The sequence below is a fragment of the Tinamus guttatus genome, unplaced genomic scaffold, assembly GCF_059628265.1.
Source record: "Tinamus guttatus ecotype Peru unplaced genomic scaffold, ASM5962826v1 Tinamus_guttatus_pri_ptg000226l, whole genome shotgun sequence".
Classification (NCBI taxonomy): Eukaryota; Metazoa; Chordata; class Aves; order Tinamiformes; family Tinamidae; genus Tinamus; species Tinamus guttatus.
In genome coordinates, this window is record NW_028288760.1 from 30,818 (window position 1) to 51,364 (window position 20,547).

A 20,547-nucleotide genomic window follows, 5' to 3' on the forward strand; every position below is an offset into this window, starting at 1 on the left:
GGCTGTTTTAAACTAAGAGCCTCCCAAAGACACATGAGTGCTCTTAGTTTTTACTTATTTGACAATATAGTAGGCTAACCTAAGGGCAGGGGGAGCCCCCGTCCCTAGAGGCCAAGTCCTGCCTTCGTGCCTACCCCGGGCACACACCTTCCATATGAGCCAGTACCACACATCTATATAGTGACTTGTGGATTTTATGACATTCTTCACCCTGCTACTGCTGCAGATCAACAAATGCTTAAGCTACCCTGCTTAAGGTAACTGGTTGCAGAGACGTTTTTATTTTGTCCAGTATTTCACATATGACCCTAGATTGTGACTTGCTTTCTAACCCTGCTCTCTTTGGAAGTTTCCCTGATCCCACCTTTACTGGGAATGGACTCGGAGCAGACACACAAGCAGTTAACTATGGTCCATCTGACACAAAATAGCTTTAAATTGGAGTAACTGAACTGCCCAAACACCTTGGTTTTGAAAAAAAAATGGAAAAATGCTTCTTAACAGCTCTAAGTGTCAAGCAAACAGGAAATGGTCTTTAGGACCGTTCCAAATAGATGCAGAAGGAGACAGGACATTCTGTTAAACAACACATTGTAGATTAATGGGACAGGAGTTTTTACTCTCATCAACCCAACCTTTGGCAACCAGCAGATCAGAGGATTCTAGTTTTTAAAATTAAGGCTCTAATATTTAGTTGAAGACAGCCACGTTGTTTCAGCTTTTAAAGGTCCTCTGCTCTTTAGAAACAACCCTGTACACAAGCGCAGGCATCGATGGCCAGTTCCAGTGCAGAGCAACCAGGGGCAGTGCAGGGCAAGCAGTGGTTACGGCCTCACGTGTGTTGGGAACTTACATCCTCTACAAACATGCAAGGACAGAAATAACTGGAACACACACAGGAAGCAGCCACTAGGAAACTACTCTATTCCTCCAATCCACACCACTATCAAATATACATACATGTTTAAGATTTTTAGCTTATTAAAATCTTAATATAGAGACTTCATATGCAACCAGCTAGTTGGCAGCACTCGGTGCTGCATCAGCACCCGGACTGAAGTGACCTAAGAGATCTGCAAGCCCAAGGATTTTCTTCCATAGCAAGAAGTGCTCAAGCCCTGTTAAACCATGACATAAGGAACCCACTGTAATTGTCGAGATGACAGCGCTAAATGCGGGGATTACAGCAAAACAAAACTGCTGTCAGGGTGAGTGCTGCCCTAAGACCTGCAGCTCTGCTTTGGCCTGGGCACAGCAGTGATAAGGCTTACCCACTTTACTGCAGGGCATAAATGTCACTTCAGATTAATAGTAAGTATTAAGTTAAAGCTGGCCAGGCATGTCTCATACTATCACTTTAGCCTGTATTGTAAATATGGCCCCAACAGATGTTGCTGGCCAGAGAATTTCTCCAAATCCACACCTGCTTGCTGCGTGCCACAAATGTGCAAGATCCCTTCTCCAAGCCAAGCACCCTGTCAGCAGCACTCCCACCTTGTGTCCGTCCAGTCCTGAAGCCCCTCCATGCACTTTCCTTTACGAGGGAGAAAGCTAACTTCAACATCTGAGGAACTTTATTCACAGCTCCTGGTCACCAGTATCGATGCACATCTGCTTTAAGTCCCTTTTTACTGATAACACCTGCATGCACAGGTAGCTTTTTAAGCTCTACGAAATGAAAAGATTAGGTTATTATAATTAAATACAGTCCAAAAGCCACCCAGAAAAAAAAAAAAAAAGAACAAGAGAGATGGTTTTATTCTAGTCATAGAGTCCTTCATTATACAGAAATGATAGTTTATTTCATTCAATAATCAAGAGTGACAGGTAGATCACAAACTGCATCACAGCTACTACCAGCACTGAGACAGTTCACCCACAAGTCTGGGGTAATACAATAACCCAACTGCACACAGCAGAGAATTCAACAATCAGCTCAAAATTCAACGTCAGGATTTGGTTAATTTTCAGGTGTAATATATATATATATATGCATGTATATAGATATTCTTTCCCTACTTAAGTATTTCCTAAAATCCACATGGAAGCACAAATGGCTTTAAACACCTGGACATATATAGACTTTTTTGATCTTATATATATATTTATAGATATTTATAACAGTAAAGATATGTTTCTCATTACTACAATATACTTGTTTTAACTCCTTTAAGCAGCTGGGAGGAAAAAAAACAAACAGTTTCACTACAGTCACATCTGATACGTGTGTGCGTGTGTGTGTGTGCCACGAAATACAAACAAAACAAGCCATGAGATTCGAGTCAGAGCACTCCAGGACAGAACAGCTAAGAGCAGGCAGAGAGTCTCAGAGGGAGCAGGCCTACATGTCAAATGGTGGTTTGGGACTCTCCGGGCGGGAGGGACTGGCCTTACCCGGCCGGCTGGAATTCAAAGACAAAAAAAAAAAAAAAAAAAAAAAAAAAAAGAACAAAAGAGGGGAAGGAAAAGGGGAAGAAGCAGTAAAACAAGAGTTAAAATACAGGAAACAACCAGCATCAGAACAACAGAGGATCCAGAAGAGAAGTCAAAGGCAGCAGCACTGAAATAAGGTAATTTCAAACTAATTCAGGCCTGTTTGGAAGCCTGTTAACATAGGTGGCTCATTTAGCTCTGGTAGAGACATGACATCTGAAATGTACAGGGTTGATAGATTTTTTTTAATTATTATTTTTTAATACATGTAACATGAAAAGTAAAAACCAAACCTTAAGATGATGAGTCGTGATCAACAACAGTTACAAGTTTCCCCAAACACGTATCATCCACATGCAAGAAGAAAAAGGCTACGGAAGTCACCACGGTACCCAAAAAACACTGAGAGATGTGCTTATTCCAAGCAGAAATATTTTCAACAAAAACGTTACACAGCAAACTCCCTGAAAAACATTTGGTTGTCCATTTGCAAGGGGGGAGCAGCAGCTCTATTGCCCTCTCCCTGCTGCGTTCAGGGACGTCGGCCCCGAGGGAGGACGCAGGACAAGTGCTGGTGTCACCAGCGGTATCTCCTGGGCTCCTGCGGAGCGCGGGCAGGTCCACGTGCTCCCTGCCCTGCCGCGGGAGCAGGACTGGGCCGGTCCATCGCGTTCCCCCCGCTCGCTCTCCCTGCCTCGCTTCGAGCTAAAGTTGATTGCACTGTTCCCAACGTGAGTTTTTGCACCTTAGAAGTCAGCTAATACACAGGACATTTAATCTGGTCCTAACAGTGTCACGTGTTTCAACAGCATTTTTTTTTCTTCTATGTCACATTTTTGTCTTCTTAACTACGAGAAAAAATAGCTACAGAGCTACAGATCAGTGCTAGGTGCTACAGCTAACCGATGCAGGCAGGACACTTATCCAGGCTAGACCCAGCAGGTGAAACAACTGGCTGGACAGTCGCCCCTCGGGCTTAGGGCCGTCCCTGCAGCTGGTCTCTGCAAGGAGCCTGTGCACTTCAGGGGTCCGTGCCACTGAATGGAGGCTACTCTACACTCACAAAGCAATACAGGACGCACGAGTGAAGACGAAGAGCTCGATCACTAGGCTAGTGCTTTACGACACACGGGGAAGGGGCGGTGGGAGGCAGAGGGGTGGGATGGATGAGAGGAGTGACTGTGGCTGCGGGAGGGAGGGTGGAATGGGAAGCCGCCAGCACGGCATTCGTCGCCAGCTGTCTACAGCCTCGAGTTATAAATCTAAGAGGGACGGTTCAGCCGGTCGGATTATGGTAGGTCGAGTAGGTGAGGCAGGGCCCCTTCTGCTGTGAAAAAGCAGAGAACAAAACAAGAGAACACACACCGTGGTTAGCACAGCAATCGCAGTCCATCACACATGCTTCTCCACCTCGCCCGAGCCAGCGAGAGCAAAGGCCCCGCGGGGCGCAGACCTCCTGCCGCTCCGCACGCAGACGCGCGCCGTGAACCGGCCTCGCGCTGGCACTTCTGCCCAGCACGGATCCCCCGCAAGGAATCTGCTGCGTGGCTGGTTTGGCTTTTTCCCTCTGCGAATTTGGAAGTCGGGCAGTTATTGCCAGTGACTGAACTGGCTCTGGCATGAGAGTTGAGAAGCATGGACAACAGTGAGCTCCTGTATCAAGCACATGGCAGTCACACAGCATGGATGGGGGCCCTCTCAGAGGTGCTGGCAGAGGTTCCTGGCTGGTTTAGGAGAGAGGGGGCCTTATACCTCTGGTTCCAACATGGGACACTGATCTTTTATATTAAGGTCAAACTTGGCGCTTTCAGCTCGCTATTCGGGGGCCCAGCAAATGCAGCTTCCACTAAGAGGACTTCGGCCACTGCAATTCAGTTGCATTTCAGCTCTCTTGCTAGTGTCTTAGCCAAATAAATGGGCAGCAATTTAATCCATGGAGAAGACAAACATTTAAATGTTTCAAGATCTCTTCTTGTAAGGGACTATTAAGAAATAAAAACGTGGAAAAAAACAAGGACACAACCCCTCTCTACTGCTTTCAATCCATGACTAGAAAGATCACTTCAGACTTAGAACACAAGATTTGAGGAAGTCTACCCATAATGAGCATGTGTTCTGGTAGTCAGCAAAACCAAACCATGTTTTTCTGTTAGAATACACTCCCTGCAGTGTCTGCAATGTAACAGTGTATCAGAAGCGACAAATTAAATTGTTCAGCACAAAGCCAGGGTAGTTTCAGTTCAAACTGCCTGAAATGCAAAGAGCAAACAAAACAGGATGGGAACCAGAGAGAAAGATCAAGCAGAACCCACAGGTAAAGCTTCAGTAATTCTCCACTGGCAGGTTTTATGCTAATTTAGATTACACAGAATCAACTGAGTACTGGAAATGAAGGACCTCCCAGTATAAGGAGAGTAGAGGAAAGCAGAGGGGGGAAAAGAAGAAGGTATTTGCAACAGTGCAATAATTGAGAAGTAGAAGAGCTTCACACTGACAGCACGTCCACACTGCTGTTGGTGCCAGAGGAGCTATATTGCTATGAGATGCTGCAAACTCCACCTTGGCAAAGGGACAACTCGAGAGAGCAACTCTACTGCCCTGCTTATTGGATCTCAGCAGAATTTACTGCTCTCTATCAAGCCGCAGATTTCAGCCAAAACAATCATGACCATTTGTTCCTTGCTTTGTATAAGGACACACTAAAAAAGGTTTCAGAAAGTTAATCACTGCCAAGTGGGATTTTTTTTTCTCCTAAACTGTAAGGAGAAGTGAAATGGGGACTGTAAGGCCCCACTGCCAGCCTGTCACTCACAAGTGACTCTTCCAGCCAAGCAAATAATGACGGGATTAAGCCAACCTGAAAACTACAACCACTGAAGCAACACTACCACCCAGAAGGAAAATCTGCAGCAAGATGTTACAGCTTGCAGTCTGTCACCTTGAGCTTCAAGCACATGTGGGATCCACGCATCCACTCTCAAGGGTGCTCATGTATAGGAGCAGCCAAGTAGCCATCTAACGACTGCTACTGTCACTGGAAAAATCCTACAGACTTCAGCAGTATATGGGTTTGACCTTTAACGAGACACTGCTGCACTGTCATGGGTATTGGAAGGTGTTTTTCAAACGCTGAAAGGGCTTTTTGCATTTCAGGAGTTTGGACGGGTTGCCCAGACAGTCTCTCTGGATTCAGATGAAAAGGATGCTTGAAGTCACTGGACTACATAATATGTTCTGGCAACAGAGGCTACTTGACCCTACCAAAATAAATCAGGCTGAAAGAAAAGCAGAAATCATTTTAGATAAATAGCCTGCTCTTTTTATAATGCAGTAGGATGGCTTTGCACAGATATCCTCTCATCACTCAGTGACTTGGGAATGAGCCTGAGGAAACCAGTTACACTGGTTGCCATTTGCCTTTATGCCACTATTTCAAACCATACCCCAACTAGAACATTGACCTGAGCATTTCTAGGAAGCAATGGGCTAACTTCTGCTGCTAAGGGCTTAATCAAGACTGCAACATGCTACATTTATTCTCTTGAGCAGCAGAAGTCTGATAGAAGTTTATTATGACTATTATTATTATTTTTTTATTTCCTTGGTGCTCTTTATGCCAGAGTAAGAACAGAGAATGCTCCGTAACAGTGAGTCCCAGAACATGGCATGGACAAAAGCAAACCTCTTTTCTGAGGTTTCTCACCAACATGCATGTTTCCAGGGCTGCCTGCAGTAGGCAGAGGATTGCGGGAAATTTCCCATTGCTCCAGCACCTCTGCAGAATGTCATCAGCGAGGAGGGCTGACAGGTGACATACGTCCCCAAACACCACGTCAATCAGTCACCGTGTCAGGCGGATCCACGCGGCACCTCCCAGCTTTAATGACAGTCAGAAGCAGCAGGAACGGAGGCACCGCTTGCCCTAAGGCAGGGGCTAACTGAGGTGGTAGCTGCAAAGCCCTGGGCTGACGTGGGGGCTGATCCGGGGCTGTTCCTGTGCAGATCCTGCCCTCAGCACCCGCTGCCCCGCTCTGCCTGACGTTACCAGCAGGAGCTGAAGGAGCTGCACTGCTCCGAGCCGGTCCTCACCGGGAGAACCAGCATCGACAAGCAGGGAGAGCTGGCCCAAGAGCACCCTACATTCACCCTGTGCTGCCCTCACTTCCCCTTTGTCTGTAAGGGCTGGAAGTCCCCAGGAAAAGGGCTCAGGAGGAACCCTCTTCACAGCCCCATCATTCTCCCCTCACCATTAACAGGACTGGGAAGAGTCGGTCCTTGAATGCTGGGCCAGCATGACACACTGGAGCCCGACCCGATACCTTGCTATGCCACCAAACAAGTGCAACGGTGCAAAATGCAGGGCGAGACAGGACAGGGAACAGGCAGGAGCCCAGGACGGAGAGGCTGGAGGCTACGGGTCACTAACTGCTTTTCCACCCTGTGGTGGGAAGCCAAGGAAGGAGAGGGTCTGAATGGAAACTAAAAAGAGACTGAAAAGGAGAAGGGCCAGAAGGAGGACGAGCAAAGGAACTTGGCTTCTAACTGCAAGGGTGGGAAACCAGGATAACAGGGAGCACTCAAGGTCACAGTAGACCCACTCTGTACTCAGACACAGGTGTCCTGATATTAATGACCCAAACTCTTCCTGCCATCCACAAGCACTAGGGACACAACGAGAGGGGAACACTTCTCTGGGCAGACACAGAAATATAAGATGAGGAGTCTGAACAAGCAGCTCCCCAATTCCATCTCAAGGCTAACTGAGCTGACAGATGGAAACCAGACCAAACCCGAGTTCGTTCAGCCCACCTCCTAGTCAGCGTGGATTTAGGCCAAATTGAAGATGTGAGCTCTTTAGATCCTGTTCCAGAATTCACTCCCCCATCCTCACTCCTCTACCTGCAGGCAGAGGAAAGTTCCTCTCATGACCTTAAGCCAGCGACTGAGGCTCTTCCAGCTCCCTGCAGCTCCAGCAGCTGCTGTCTCTGATCAGCCACTTTTCTGTTCAAGACTCCTCCCTTTATGGGATCCTGGCAGAGGTGGTTCTTTGGACAAGGGACTCTGTTACTAGTACAGGAGCTAGGCAGCAGAGGCGAGCTGCAGAGCAAGAGTGATGGAGGATGGGGACACAGTGACGCATGCATTGCGGGGAGAGAGTGCAGAACGTACCGTGGCCGCCAGTCCTCAGGGGTCACTGATAGTGATTCTGAAAGACAACACGAAATCAACAAGGCAGTTCAGACAGTTCAAGGCAGAGGCCACGCAGAGTGTCGGGCAGTGGGACAAGACAGGCGTGCGCTTGCACAGACAGAGGCAGCACTCGCGCTGGCAGAGCCTGCCCGGCTGCACTCGCTCTCACACTCACGGCCTCCCTGCACTCACACACACAACCTGCTGCGTCGCGCTCGGGGCCGCGCTCGGAGCCCTCGCGCTGTTCACACACGCGCCGGCTGTCACTCACTCTGCAGCTGGACACGCGTCACGCGCAGTCGCACGTCTGGGATGAGAGACCCCAGCACCTTCACACCTGCAGGACACCTCGGGCTCGGCACTGAGGCTGGGGGCAAAGCGGCAAACTTGCTCTGAGCTGATTCAAATCTTTTTGAACACATGAAGTGTTAAGGAGTTGAAAAGCAGCTCAGGAAAGAGAGAGCTAATATGCTGTTGTGAGCCTACAGTACCACTCAAGAAGGAAAGAAGGAAAAGATTTTTTATTTTAGAGGCCACAAACTATTAGACCAGCTACTCTGACCTCCTGAATAACATGGGTCATAAAATTACATGACATTTTCCTTGTAGTGGTACTCATCACTCATGTCTTTCTTCCTTGGATATAGCCAATGATGGAGAACTTGCTAGTGCCTTTAACAAAATTCTCCGGAGGTTAAATCATCCTCACTAAACCCATCTTATTTCTCATTTTAACTTGCCTCATCTTTCTCACCTACAAGCTTTGTCAAACTATTTTAAACTGAGGAAGCTCTAAATGCCTGCAGGAATACCTTCATGGGTATTTTTTCCCAATATTTTTAGAAAAAGGATTGTTAAGTGATTCTAAGTAGAGTCAGTAAATCTCACCAGCTGAATCACTTTCCTCTGAGTCTTTTCAGAAAGTGTCGACTACAGAAGCAGGTAAAGTATTACCATATCACTTACATGATCCATCATTTCCTATTTGAATATAGGAAAGTTTACCGTGATCCTTTTTACCAGAGCATCACACAGGCAGCCCATTTTGAGTTGCACATTTGCTCTGACTCTTGAACCCTTTTCCAAAGTAGCTGCTTCCTGACAGTAATTGACACTGTCGTCCTCCTCTTCCACTGACATATTTTACCTCATATAACTGAGACATTCAGAAAAAAAAAAACAAAAAACAAAAACAAAAACAGATTTTAAATACAATTGAGGTGGCCCCAATCAGCCTGTATTACTTCTATATTGTCATGGCTCATTCTGCTAACCTGTTTCACCTGCTACCTTCCCCTCAGTAGTGAGTTCACTTTCTCTTGAATCCCCTAGCCAACGTACAGGACCACGAGTGTTACCATTAACCCTGGAGGAACGTCATCAGACACCTCCTCCCTGGAGGAGGATTCCTCACTGATTGCTTTGAAGGTTCCCACTTTACCACTCCTTAATGATTTAAGGCATCCTTTTCTGAAACAACATAGTGTTGATTTAGTTAGTGTAGTACAACACTAAATCAGCAAATTCACAAACTTAAATCCATCTCCATAAGCCACATTGATTTGCTGTAATAGTTTGTTCTCCCATTGAGCTGACTGGATATAGTTTTCTTTCCAAGACTGAAATGTCATGCACGGCCTCCAGCAGATGTACAGGCAGAACACAGTCCTTGCACACAAACAGGACCTTATGTTATTTCTAACTGTCAGTTAGATGCATGTCAGCACCAAAGGTGATATGGGCTTTGGCAATGGACTGAAAACTGCTACATTTGGGGGCCGGAGTGAGAGCTGTTAGGACTGTACCTATCCTTAGGAAAACCTTCCTGCAAAGGAAAGGACCACAGAGTATTTGTACACAAAAGCATATGCATCTATTCAATTACATTTATGAAAAAGAAGCCGAGCAACTCTGTCTTTCAGTTCATCATACATGAAATCAGACACTCGCACAAACTGGAGGCACAAACGCACACCACAATGCTCCGTTGACACCAGCGTGCATGTGCATGCAGAATACACCCAGCACCACCATGCACCTATAGCTCAGCGCCCTATAGCACTGGCTCCTACAGCAAAGCCCACTCGCACGACCTACAAGAGCTCCATTTCACACTCAGGCAGAGCAGTGTAGTCCAGTTAGCAAGGGAAATGATGGGTATTAAAAAAAGCAGCAGTGGAGATGGTATTTGTTCACCCATGGCAGAAGGACCCAAGTCCAAGTGCTAGCAGGGAACATTTTTATTCTATATACAGGAGAGGAAGAGAAAGAGTCCCTTGCCATTGGAATTTTTCTTTTGATCAGTAAACTCAAATGACAAGCTGCATATCAGGATCCGGAGGAGTCTATGAACAACTGGAAGAATCAAAGAAGGGAATTGGAGAACAAGCATGAAAACTTCACAACTTCTGGAATTACTTCCTCAGCTCCAGATCAAGGCAGTCAGCAGCATTCAATCCAACCTGCCATCTCTCCTTCTAAAGGAAGGGATTGCTCATTTAACTATGAAATCATTTCTTTCCTGTGCTTCACTGTGGTTCCCATCCTTGCTCTAAACCTTTCTATTCCACAAAAAAAATGGATTATCCAGAAGAGCCATTAAGGTAAACTAATATAGACTTCTTTGTAAAAAAGGCCACTTTTTAGCCCACTTGGGAAATCCTATCATGACAACCAGGTATATAGAATATTTTTCATGAGTGAAAAAGTGAAGTTGAGTGAGGGGGAAAAGATGGAGACAAAGACACGTAAGAAATATACTAAAAACAAAGAAATAAACAATATATAGGAAAGCAGGGTCACAAAAAGCAAGAGACAAGTATACAGCAGAAGCATGCTGACATCCACAGGATTGCAGTCCCTGGGGCAACAGAGGCAAATATGAACAGGTTACTGAGGGAGCTGCATCAAGGCACAGACGGACGACTGGGGCAGAGGCACCAAGAAAGTAAAATCATGTGCACAGAGAATCAAAAACTGGTCTACAATCTCTTTTGTACTCATCCACTTCTGGGCTGCATACAACCTGAAGGAGGAGATTTTTTCTCCAAACAAGCAGTGCCTGGCATGAGCTGGGCAGCCTCTGCCCTGTAGCATCACCACCCACAGCAGTCTGGGTGTTTGCAGAGAAAAGGGAAAAGCTTCAGACACATGACCCTGGCACCCACTGACGAACAGTTCTTTCCCACAAGAGAAATGTATCCTCATGTGTGTCATCTAGAGTTTGTGGTTTTGTTGATTCTTTACTCTATCATTAATTTCTCTTCCTCACAGGGGGACCAGCTACCCAACATGAAAACATTCCTGGTTACAGATCACTTCCTAAGTCCTATTTAGGAAAAGTGCAAAGCTGCACAGGGTATAGTCCCTTATTGCTCTGAAGTGTTTATAAAATGACTGAATAGGAAAGGGATTAAGTTTCCTAATGGGAAAGCAAAGCTGTGTCACTTGAACCTCTAGACTGGAAAATGTGCTTGAGTTGATTGCAGAAGCAGTAAATATGTCCACACATAAAGGGCAAAATTCCATCTCTCCCACTAGTAATCTTGCAATATTCTCCTAGACAAAAAGCATCTGGGGTCCTAGATGAAACCCACTAACTCACCTTGAAACATCCTGCTGCAGGAGAAAAGGGCAACTTGAGACTCAGGGACTCCCTACACAGAGGGGAACTGCCTTGAAAGGTGTATGTTCACTCCAGTCCTGAGATTCTCTGGTGACTTATCTCCTACTAGTGAGATACCGCTGTCAGGCAGAAAGTCCTCTTCCCCCAACTTCTGAGTGAAGGTTTGTGCAGAAAGAAGGTGGTCTCTCTACCACAGAGAGCTGCCTCCACCTCACCTACAGACTGAACTCTCAGTGGGCAGCAGTGCTCTGGGCTATTTAATACATCCCAACAGCCAAAGACTTTACTCACATCAAGCCTTGTATTCTCACCCTAGGACCCAAGGCAGCTGAAGTACTGCCAGAACTGCTACCCCCGAGCTGGATATATGCCCCCTCTCTTCAGGGGAACCCCTCAGGACTTACCTGGGAACACCAGGAGGAGCACGGTTAGGCCGAGAAGGAACCTGAGGCGGGGGCCCAAAGGGATCAGGAGAGGCACCTGGCCTGGAGGGCACGGGGGGGGCACCACCCAGCGTGGACCCACCAGCAGGAGGTGGCCCAGGAGCTGGGCCTCGGGAGCCAGGTCTGGCGGGCGGAACAGCGGGCGCTCTCCTCTGGGGCGTGGGGCTCGATGTGGGAGACCTGGCAAACACACAGAGAAAATTCAACTGCAGCAACAGGCCTGGGATTCCACTGGGCCACCACCAGGTCTGCATATGCTGCCTTCACTGTTCCATCTTTAGTCTTGTGTCACTTTATACACCTCCCTTTGGCCTTCCAAGGGTCACACTAGGCTCCAGCTTGCTTTCGAAGCTACTTCAGGCCCCATCTAGTCTCAAGATTTAGCAGCCTCCACGTCATCTATAAAACTTTAGTAATCCTGCCTAGTTCAAGGCCTAAAAGCCTCCAAATGCAAACTCCGAGAACTCTCCAAGGAGAGGAGGGGAGCAGGTCTCCCTGCGCCAGTAGGAGGCCCCAGGTAGCCATTAGAGGCATCAGGCAGGTCTGTGGGGCTCTCCCCCTGAGCCTCTGGTACCTGCGTCCAGACGGTACGCTCTGCACCTGCAGCCAAGAGTCGTCCACCGGTGGGGGCATTGGGGTGCTGATGGTGCTGGTGTTGATGTCCCCGATGATGTTGAGGGCCTCTTTCAGGGCATGGTACATGCGCAGCATTTCGTCACGCCGCTGGGCCTGCTCTGCCGATTCCTCCATCAGTGTGTTTTGGTCACCACAGGAGTACAGGTTTGCCAGCAGCTCCGAGTGGATAAAGTCCTTGGTCTGTAAAGGAGCATGAAAGAGTCAGTTCCCACATTTCCCCCATCAGAAACTTCCTTTCCATCCCCACCTTCAGCTTCTCTTCATTCATTCTTCCCCTCTCTAATTCACCCCTTCTCCATTAACCACCATGAGATAAGTACATTGTTTATCATGAGGTGCATGATAGTCTTCGGCATGAGGTCTCTGATGGTTTTGTTGACAATTGCCATGTAGGAATCCACCAGGTTCCTGATGGTTTCCACTTGTCTCTCTAGCTGAGGATCCATGGAATGCATGAAGTTGTCTGATCCATTCTCCTCTGTTTCACTGGCCTGCAATGAGACAGAAATGCTCAGTACTCCATTATAATACAAACTTAGTATTTCGTGACACGGCTAAGTGAAGATAAGGAAACATGCAGGAAGTACAGACTACACACAGAATATTTAGACGTGCATTTCGAGCTGTGATTGCCAGGGCACAGCTCAGCTTGTACACACTTCTCCAGGTTGGATCCAAGGGACAGTAACAGTAAAGCTGCTATAGTTGCCAGATGAAGTTATTATATAAAGCTGCAGTTAAAGGTAAATGCAATCTGGGTTCCTGACACTGGCTCTAGTGGATATTCAAAGCTATATTTTTACTTACTTTCCTGAAAGGTTCTTCATTTGAGCTGTTTTCCACATACAAAGACAGTTTAGAAATGATAATCACTCACCATAAATTAAGCCTCAAGGACTGAGGCACTGCATCTTTATCCTCATTACACAAATGAGGAAACAGATACAGAGCGAGAAGATAACTACCCAGACTGCAAGTTCATAGAATAACTTAAAAGAAGTCCTCCAGATCACCCAACTACAAATTCTGCATCTTAAAATTGCATACAATTTTTCCTCTGTACTAAGCAGAAAAATCTTTTTGGTTCTGCCTGAAATGCATCATTTAGCTTTCGGTAATGCAAAACCTCGACAGCAAACAATCTCCAAAGATCATCCATTTGGGAACAATTTCAAAGCAAATAAAGCATGAAAGTCTTTCCTGTGTTTCTCAATGCACTATTCAAAAAACCCCGATTTTATAAGAAAATATCTCATTTAAACTGCTTCAGTCTGAAGGACTTGCAGCAGCATAGGAAACTGCATTATCATCATTTATTTGGGAGAACAAAATAGACAAGAAAGGGCACATTCTTTTCTCTATTTGAGCTTTTCCTGGGAGGGTCTTGCAGACTCTCAAGGGAATAGAAGACCTTGCAATCCAAGAAACATTAGGTAAAGGAAGTGGAAGTCAAACAAGACAGCTCAAAAAAAGCACACACGAAAAATAGGGACAAAAAAAACCACAAAGCCAAAAGTTTTCATCAAGATTCAGAAATCATATAAAAAGAGAGAAATAAAGAAAAAAGAAAAACTCAGATCAAGCACAGAAACAAATGGCAGCAGTCCAACAGAAGTTACAGCAAGGGAGAAGCAAATGCCTCTCGGGAAATGGTGACAAAAGGAAAAAACAAAAAGAGAACTATCTGGCAAGAGCCCCAGGGGACAACACAGGCAGAGAAGATGAGACTTACTTTGTCCTTGTCCTGGCAGGCCAGTTTGAGCACATGTAAAAAAAGTTAAAACAAAAAGGGACAAAAAATAAAAAAGCACTTTAGTTGGTCTCAGACTTTGGAGAAGAACCTCTTTATATCACTGAACAGAGATGACCATACCCACTAAAACCACACAAGTACCTCCATTTCCCTGGAACACAAGCAGATGATCTGTTTGCCTAAGTCAAAAATCAGTATGGGAACCTTTGCAAAGGAAATTGTTAGCAAAGAAGGGCAAGTTACTTACCTGCAAAGGCTATTTGTTACTCCTGACATAGGAAGTTGAGACATTCATAAACCAGATATCACCCTGCTCCTGGGTCAAACCACTTCTTCCCTCACCTATAGGTGGCAAGTGTCCTTTAGGAGCACATGTTTAGGATGCTCAGTCTGGTCCAAAGCCCATTGAAGTCATGTCACTGATAAGGCCCAATATCCTGAACTCCCAAATTAAGGGTTTTTTTTTTTTTTTTTTTTTTTAATCCTGCATCAGTTTGTCAGGAAATGAATTAGGACCAAAAAAAAAAAAAAAAGAAAAAAAAAAAAAAAGAAAACACCCCACATGCTCCAAGTTTAACAGGAAAGATGAATGCAAAAGGTCTGCTGGAAGCGACAAACCTCTAAACAATTATTGCTTTTCTAACAGGGAAACTATTTATAGACATTTCCCCTTGCACAGAGGAACAGGAAAGCTTTGAACAGGAGCATATCACACTTCCCTAGAAGACACTTTCAAAGCAAAGCAGAATGATGATGATAGAGTCGAGGGGTAAAGCTATGGAGAGAGATGAGAAATGTTGCTCAAGTAGTACAGTGAGATATCTACAAAGCAATTAAAAAATCCCAGAAAAAATGGAAGCACCATCCCTGGTAAACATCTGAGTTTTATTGCCAACAGAACAAGAGATCTAGAAGGGTTCATCAAGGCAGTCATTGCCTGCTTTCTCTCTACTTTGAGGATGCCAGTTATATTATTCCAAACTTCCTCAAAGGAAGCACCAAAACATTGAAAAAAAAATCTAGACTTGTTCCAGAATATTCTCAGCCATGGAAAGAGACAGAAATTCACAGGTTTATTTTTAAACTCAAGATGGAGGCCAGTTCTCCTCTTTCTCTGCCTGTCACTTACCCCAACACGCTCCGGGTAGACTCCTGCACGAAGGAAGGAAGCCTTCCAGCTATCCACCTCCTCCTGGGTCTCACAGGCCAGCTCCAGCTGCCGATAGTCCTTGTAAACATTCCTGCAAGACAAACATTTTACCCTTCTCCATAGCAAAACAGGCATTTCCCCATATTTGACAAACATATTAAGTAACAAACACATTCGCCTATCATTTTCAGTCAGATACACTTTTAGTCCCTTCCTGGCTGAAAATTAGGGTCACACAGTAGATCATGCTTTGATGGAGAAGGAAAACGGAACACAGCTGTAAGACCAGAAGGAATGAAACCAGAGTTAACAAGACTCCCTCCTGCTGATCAGCCTTAAAGGATATGCTCTACCTCCTTGGACTCCTTCCCATCTGGTTTTATAAAAAACTCATCTCTGGTTTCAACAGCTTGGGGTATTTGGAGATTTCAACGCACCTTTGTTCAGTGTTGAAGAGGGCAAAGATGTGTTTGCTGGACATGAAACCCTTCTCGACATCTCGCAGTTTCAGGTTATCCACCGGCAGCATATATTTCTTCTCCTTCTCCTGAAAAGGGGATGAGTAACAAGTCACTCACTGCCCAGAAGTCCCTATTCAGTCAGCAACACAGATCCCGTATCACCACAGGGGGGCATTCCCAGCCCAGGCCCCCTGCTCCCACAGGTCAGTCACGAAATATTCTAGAAGTGCCTCGTCTCAGATGACTTAAAGCAACCACTTTTCAGAGTAACAGCATCCACAGCCTTATGGTTTGGTTCCTATCTGGTGCTTCCAACCAAACATATAGGATAAGGCACCCAAAACCCAGCCCTTTCGGTTCTAGGTGCTCTCTTTAATGAAAGAGGGAAACAATTTCTGAATGCTAATGTCAAAATTAAAATCAAGCCAGAAGTCATTTTCTCCCCTTTCTTTCAAATCTGGACCCACATCAAATTAACAGAAGGGAGTTTGGTTTGAGGTCCCCACTTCAAATATCTAGTTCCCAGCTGGATATTATACCCCAAAATAACAAAAGAGGGAGCCATCACACTGATCTCCAAAAGGCAGAGAGCATCTCTCCAAGATGCTGGGGGAAGTATGGCATACTTGGGTGCACATGTGACCGTCCCCTTCTGAGCCACTAATGCGTCTGTAAGGCTCTCTTGACTGGAACAGCAAAATGTGATTGCTCACGGGGGAAATGGGAAGGGAAGTACTGCCAGTGAGCAAAGATACTAAAATCTTACTAGAAGGAAAATCTAAAATCTAAGTAGAAGGCAGGACACAGCAGCAAATAAAGATGGTGAAGGTACTGAGCTCAAACCCTTGCAGGATGGCAAGTCCAGACTTACGTCCTCTTAAGCCTCAGTTAAATAGACTCATGTTTGCCAAGGACAAGTCCTACACAGCTCAAACACGTCCTAAAGAACAAACCATAGTTTGCGAACATTGCAAGCATTTGCATAGCAAGAACATCCTAGAAATCAGTATTTAGGAAAATACAGAAACATATCACTGTACACACAGCCAAACCCCCATTTTCTTCCACCAAAGACAGTGGGCTGCAAAGCAAGAGAAGTCTTCAGCTCCAGTTTGCTGTTGCTTCCAGGCATTACTGTGGTGCCTTAGGCTGAACTAGCACCCACGAAGTGCAGCACGGCAACTCCTGGGTCCCTAAGCAAGCCAGTCCATCCTGCTGCTGCCCAGCGCAGCTGGAATTCCCTGCATACCCCTCCAGCAGGGTCCCTGGGCTGCTCAATGGGGAAGTCTATCAGGGAAAAGTTATTCCTTAGTAAGAGAACCACATCATTCCATAGAAATTGAGCAATAAAGTCATAAAAAAAATAGTCAAGTGATAAGGGCATCCCATGTCCCAGATGTGGAAACACATGTTCTTTGCCAGAGCTGCTTTGCCTTTCCCTCCTTCAGGGCTCTTGCGTAAATGCTCCCATGTGATCGACACTCTCTCCGCCCGCTGATCTCTCCGTATGCCAGAGACAAGACATGCCCGTGCATCCGTCTGGCAGCACAAAGCTGGAGTTCTTGGCCTTGGAGGCAGCACAACCACCCTCAGTCCCTGCGTTTCGCAGGGCGCTGCTCAGCGCAGGAGCCCCTGCTGCTCTCCATCTCCCCACACCTCCCCCCTGCAGATCCCCCTTTCAGCCTTTCCAGCGTCTCAGTTTTCAGTCCAGCCTGGTTTATATCAACACTCTGACTTCATTTCCTGAATGCAGAGACAGGAAAGTGTGGAACGAGCTGCCAAGGGCTGAGCCTCTCAAAACTTTGGCTGAGCCTCCTGCCCATATGTTAGCAATCTGGCAGTGTGTGCTCTGGCTGAGCCGCATCCTGGCCAAAAGGGGAAAAGGGCTCCTCTAGTTTAACAGCCTTGGAGGGGGAAGAGAAGGAAGAGGGGGAAGAGCCAGCACGCACCAAAGTGGAAAAGGGAGTTTGTAGAAGACTGTATTCAAAGCCCTCAGCTTGATGCCAAGGGGCTCAGGTTGCTCATGAGGTATCTCCTCTTGGCCACGAAACAAGCAAAAGAAGAAACCCCCAAATAATACTCCCCCCCCCCACTGCAACACATACTCCCCCCCCCCCACTGCAACACATACACACACACAGAATTACTGCTCAGCAGCAGAATATAGATTCTGCAAAAGGAGTGCATTGGCTGTGAAAATCTGTACAGCCACAAGGCCAACAGGAGGTAGAGAAGAGGTAGCAACACCCAAACTGGCAGCAGGAGACTAAACATGAATGCTGAAATAGTGACTGGAGAGCACTGTGCTCACAGCGTTAGCTATCCCTGATCCAGGTGACTGTTCCTGACGGGAATCACGGCACTCGCACGAAGAGCTGCAGAGATGGCTGCGAGCTACTTGCGCAGGCAGCAGACGTGCCCGAGGAGCAGCCCTGGCTCCCAGCAGCGAGGACACGGCCCTGGGGCTCTGCTCTTCACACCTACCCCTGCACAAAGACACTGCCAGCAAAGATCACAACCCAGTCACGGAGCGTGAAGCATCACAGCAGGGGAAGAGAAAGTGGTGCTTCAGTTGCAGCTTGATGATCCTGCACGTACCTTTATGGTGGCCAAGTTCCAGACGTTGACTTTGGCTACAGGCAGTAGTAGTTTGCACTATTATCTGAATATTCATTGCTATCCTCTAGATAACAGCCCCCGAGAAGCTCAGAAAGCTCTGCAAGCCAACGTGAGCCAAGGCAGCGCCTTCATTCAACAGGACTCTCTCAACAGCAAGTTACATTTTCCTGCTCTCTTGGATACATGTGAAATGAAGCTGACAGATGCATGTGTAGGCTCCCCTAAGCCTGAAAATTGGCACTTGCAATAAAGAAAGTAATTGGCAGAATTATTAGGTCTCAGTTTGAGTTTGGCACACAGATAAACTAATTAAAGGTTTCCCCGTAGCTGTTATGACAAACACCACTTTTTGCACAGAGATAAAGGTCTATGACAGGGGAAAGGGAGCACTACACCATTGTTTTAATTGCTGGCCCTGTGAAATGAGAAGCAATTCATCAGGCTTAAATCTCAATCTCCTTTCCTTCTTTTAAGTATAAAGTATTGTGGGTAAATAAACCTGCCCAAGAGACAGCTGGAAATTCAGTCAACTCATTTGTGTGCAACTCATGCATGGCATTTTGGAGTCTCTTGCAATAAGAGGCTACCCAAGTGGAAAAATATTAGTATTGGAATTGAGAATATACACATTGAAGCATAAAGTTGGCTAATCATTTTAACTAGGACCCCTCTCCCTGAACACAATCCTGCCAACCACTCACCTGCTTCTTGCCTTTGCAAAGAAAATACACATTAGAAGAGCTATATTCCCAAACTGATTATTTCAGGAAGCCCTAGTCGCTCATAATATTCATGTCTCGAGAACATCTTCCCAAAACACAGTCCATCTGCTTCAGTTTTTCCCCTCAGAGAATGATTTCCTGGGCACTGCGTGGTCACTGCCCCAAGCTGCAAAGCAGCCACAATGGCTTGTTTGCAGAGCAAAGCTGCACTGGGTTAACATCACATCCTAAGAGTTTAAGCTGCTTTAGCTCAAGAGCTCTGCAGACACCAGACCTGGACTCACGGGATTAAACGCAACCGTCGCTGTAGGCTGAGCGCAACAGTAATCGCCTGCATGCATCTTCCTCACCTGCCCAAAAGGGCAAAGATGGACATCAGCTGAAATAATACGCAGGTTTAAACATGCTGCTAGTGAATGGATGGGCAAGGCCAGCTGCCTTCACCCTGCTGCCCAGCCCTCCAAAGCCGTGACCTCCAGCCAGGGCACAGGACAGGCACACGCACCTTCCCCGCCAGCGCGGAGGAACCAGCTCAACTATTCCGCTTGCTTGGATGAGGCGAAGCGGGACACGTGTGCAGACTCTCCTCTGGGAAGCAGAGAGGCACTGTTGTTGTTTTCTATATATTCTTATTCATCAGTGCATGGTGAAGGCCAAAATGTGAGTTCTGGATATTGCCATTTCTGGCCATAAATTTTTACTGCCCACCAGTATTTAGACCAGGAAAAGGGAGCGTGGAAGAGCGACGCGCATAAAGCCCCCTTTATCCTGCAGCACCAGGGAGAGAGGGAGCGAGGCAGAGAGGCCAGCGAACATCTGGAATCGCTACATGGGAGCCAAGCGCCGCCGAAGGAGCCTGCATTCCTCAAGTTTCCAGGCGAGGTAGGGAACCTTCCTTTCCCCCGCGCAACCCTATCCGTCAGCCACTTCCTGCCAACCTCCGGCCTTCCCAGCAGCCGGCAAGCTCCTCCCTCGAGTCTAGTTAGCTTTCCAGTGCCACGTCAATTGAGGCAGAAGAACAGAAGGGAAGCAAGAAGGGAGGGAGCAAAAAACCAGAAGAGGGAGGGAAGGCTCAGCGAGTGCCAGACATGGTGGGGGGAGAGAAGGAGGGGACGCGGGTTGCTCCCGCAGTAGCCCCAGGCTAGCTGCAAAGGCAACTGGCCAAGGCGGGTCAAAGGACTCTTGTTGAGGGCTTGGAAGCGAAGGCCGGTCTTGTTTGCGCTGTGCTCCGGACCCCGCGCGAGGGCTGTTCTGCAGGACAGAGCTGGGCCGGAGGAGATGGAGAGGGCCTGGGAATCCTCCCGCCCAGCCCCACCAACCGCTGCGCCAGATGCAGGGGGGAGAAAAAGGGTGGAATGAAGCAACGAGTTCTGCACACCTGGGTGACAGCCAAAGCTTCAGCATTTCTTCCCTCAACAGCAGTAATTGATTGTTTTCTTTTTTTTTTTCCCTCTCCCTTTCTCTCCACAAAGGTGCAGCACATCCCAGGTGGACACCAGGTACCAGCTTCCCGAC

General features: G+C 46.9%; 1 protein-coding gene across 7 annotated transcripts in view; it reads right to left on the reverse strand.

Annotated features, from left to right (window-relative positions):
- Nucleotides 1–1,780: 1,780 nt before the first annotated feature.
- Nucleotides 1,781–20,547, reverse strand: part of DNM1 (dynamin 1) — a 65,964-nt gene continuing 47,197 nt past the window's right edge. For 2 of the 7 annotated variants that reach the window (XM_088525192.1, XM_088525191.1), the window contains exons 16-22: nucleotides 15,668–15,777; nucleotides 15,210–15,321; nucleotides 14,060–14,071; nucleotides 12,648–12,818; nucleotides 12,266–12,507; nucleotides 11,653–11,871; nucleotides 1,781–2,402 (exon numbers count right to left, since the gene is read on the reverse strand). In XM_088525192.1, the coding sequence (XP_088381318.1) occupies nucleotides 2,342–2,402; nucleotides 11,653–11,871; nucleotides 12,266–12,507; nucleotides 12,648–12,818; nucleotides 14,060–14,071; nucleotides 15,210–15,321; nucleotides 15,668–15,777 (927 nt within the window). In that variant the 3' untranslated portion in view covers nucleotides 1,781–2,341. Of the gene's footprint in view, nucleotides 2,403–3,142; nucleotides 3,761–7,602; nucleotides 7,640–11,652; nucleotides 11,872–12,265; nucleotides 12,508–12,647; nucleotides 12,838–14,059; nucleotides 14,072–15,209; nucleotides 15,322–15,667; nucleotides 15,778–20,547 lie in introns of those variants that run through there. The other 5 variants (XM_088525189.1, XM_088525188.1, XM_088525194.1 and 2 more) reach the window with 4 other exon arrangements.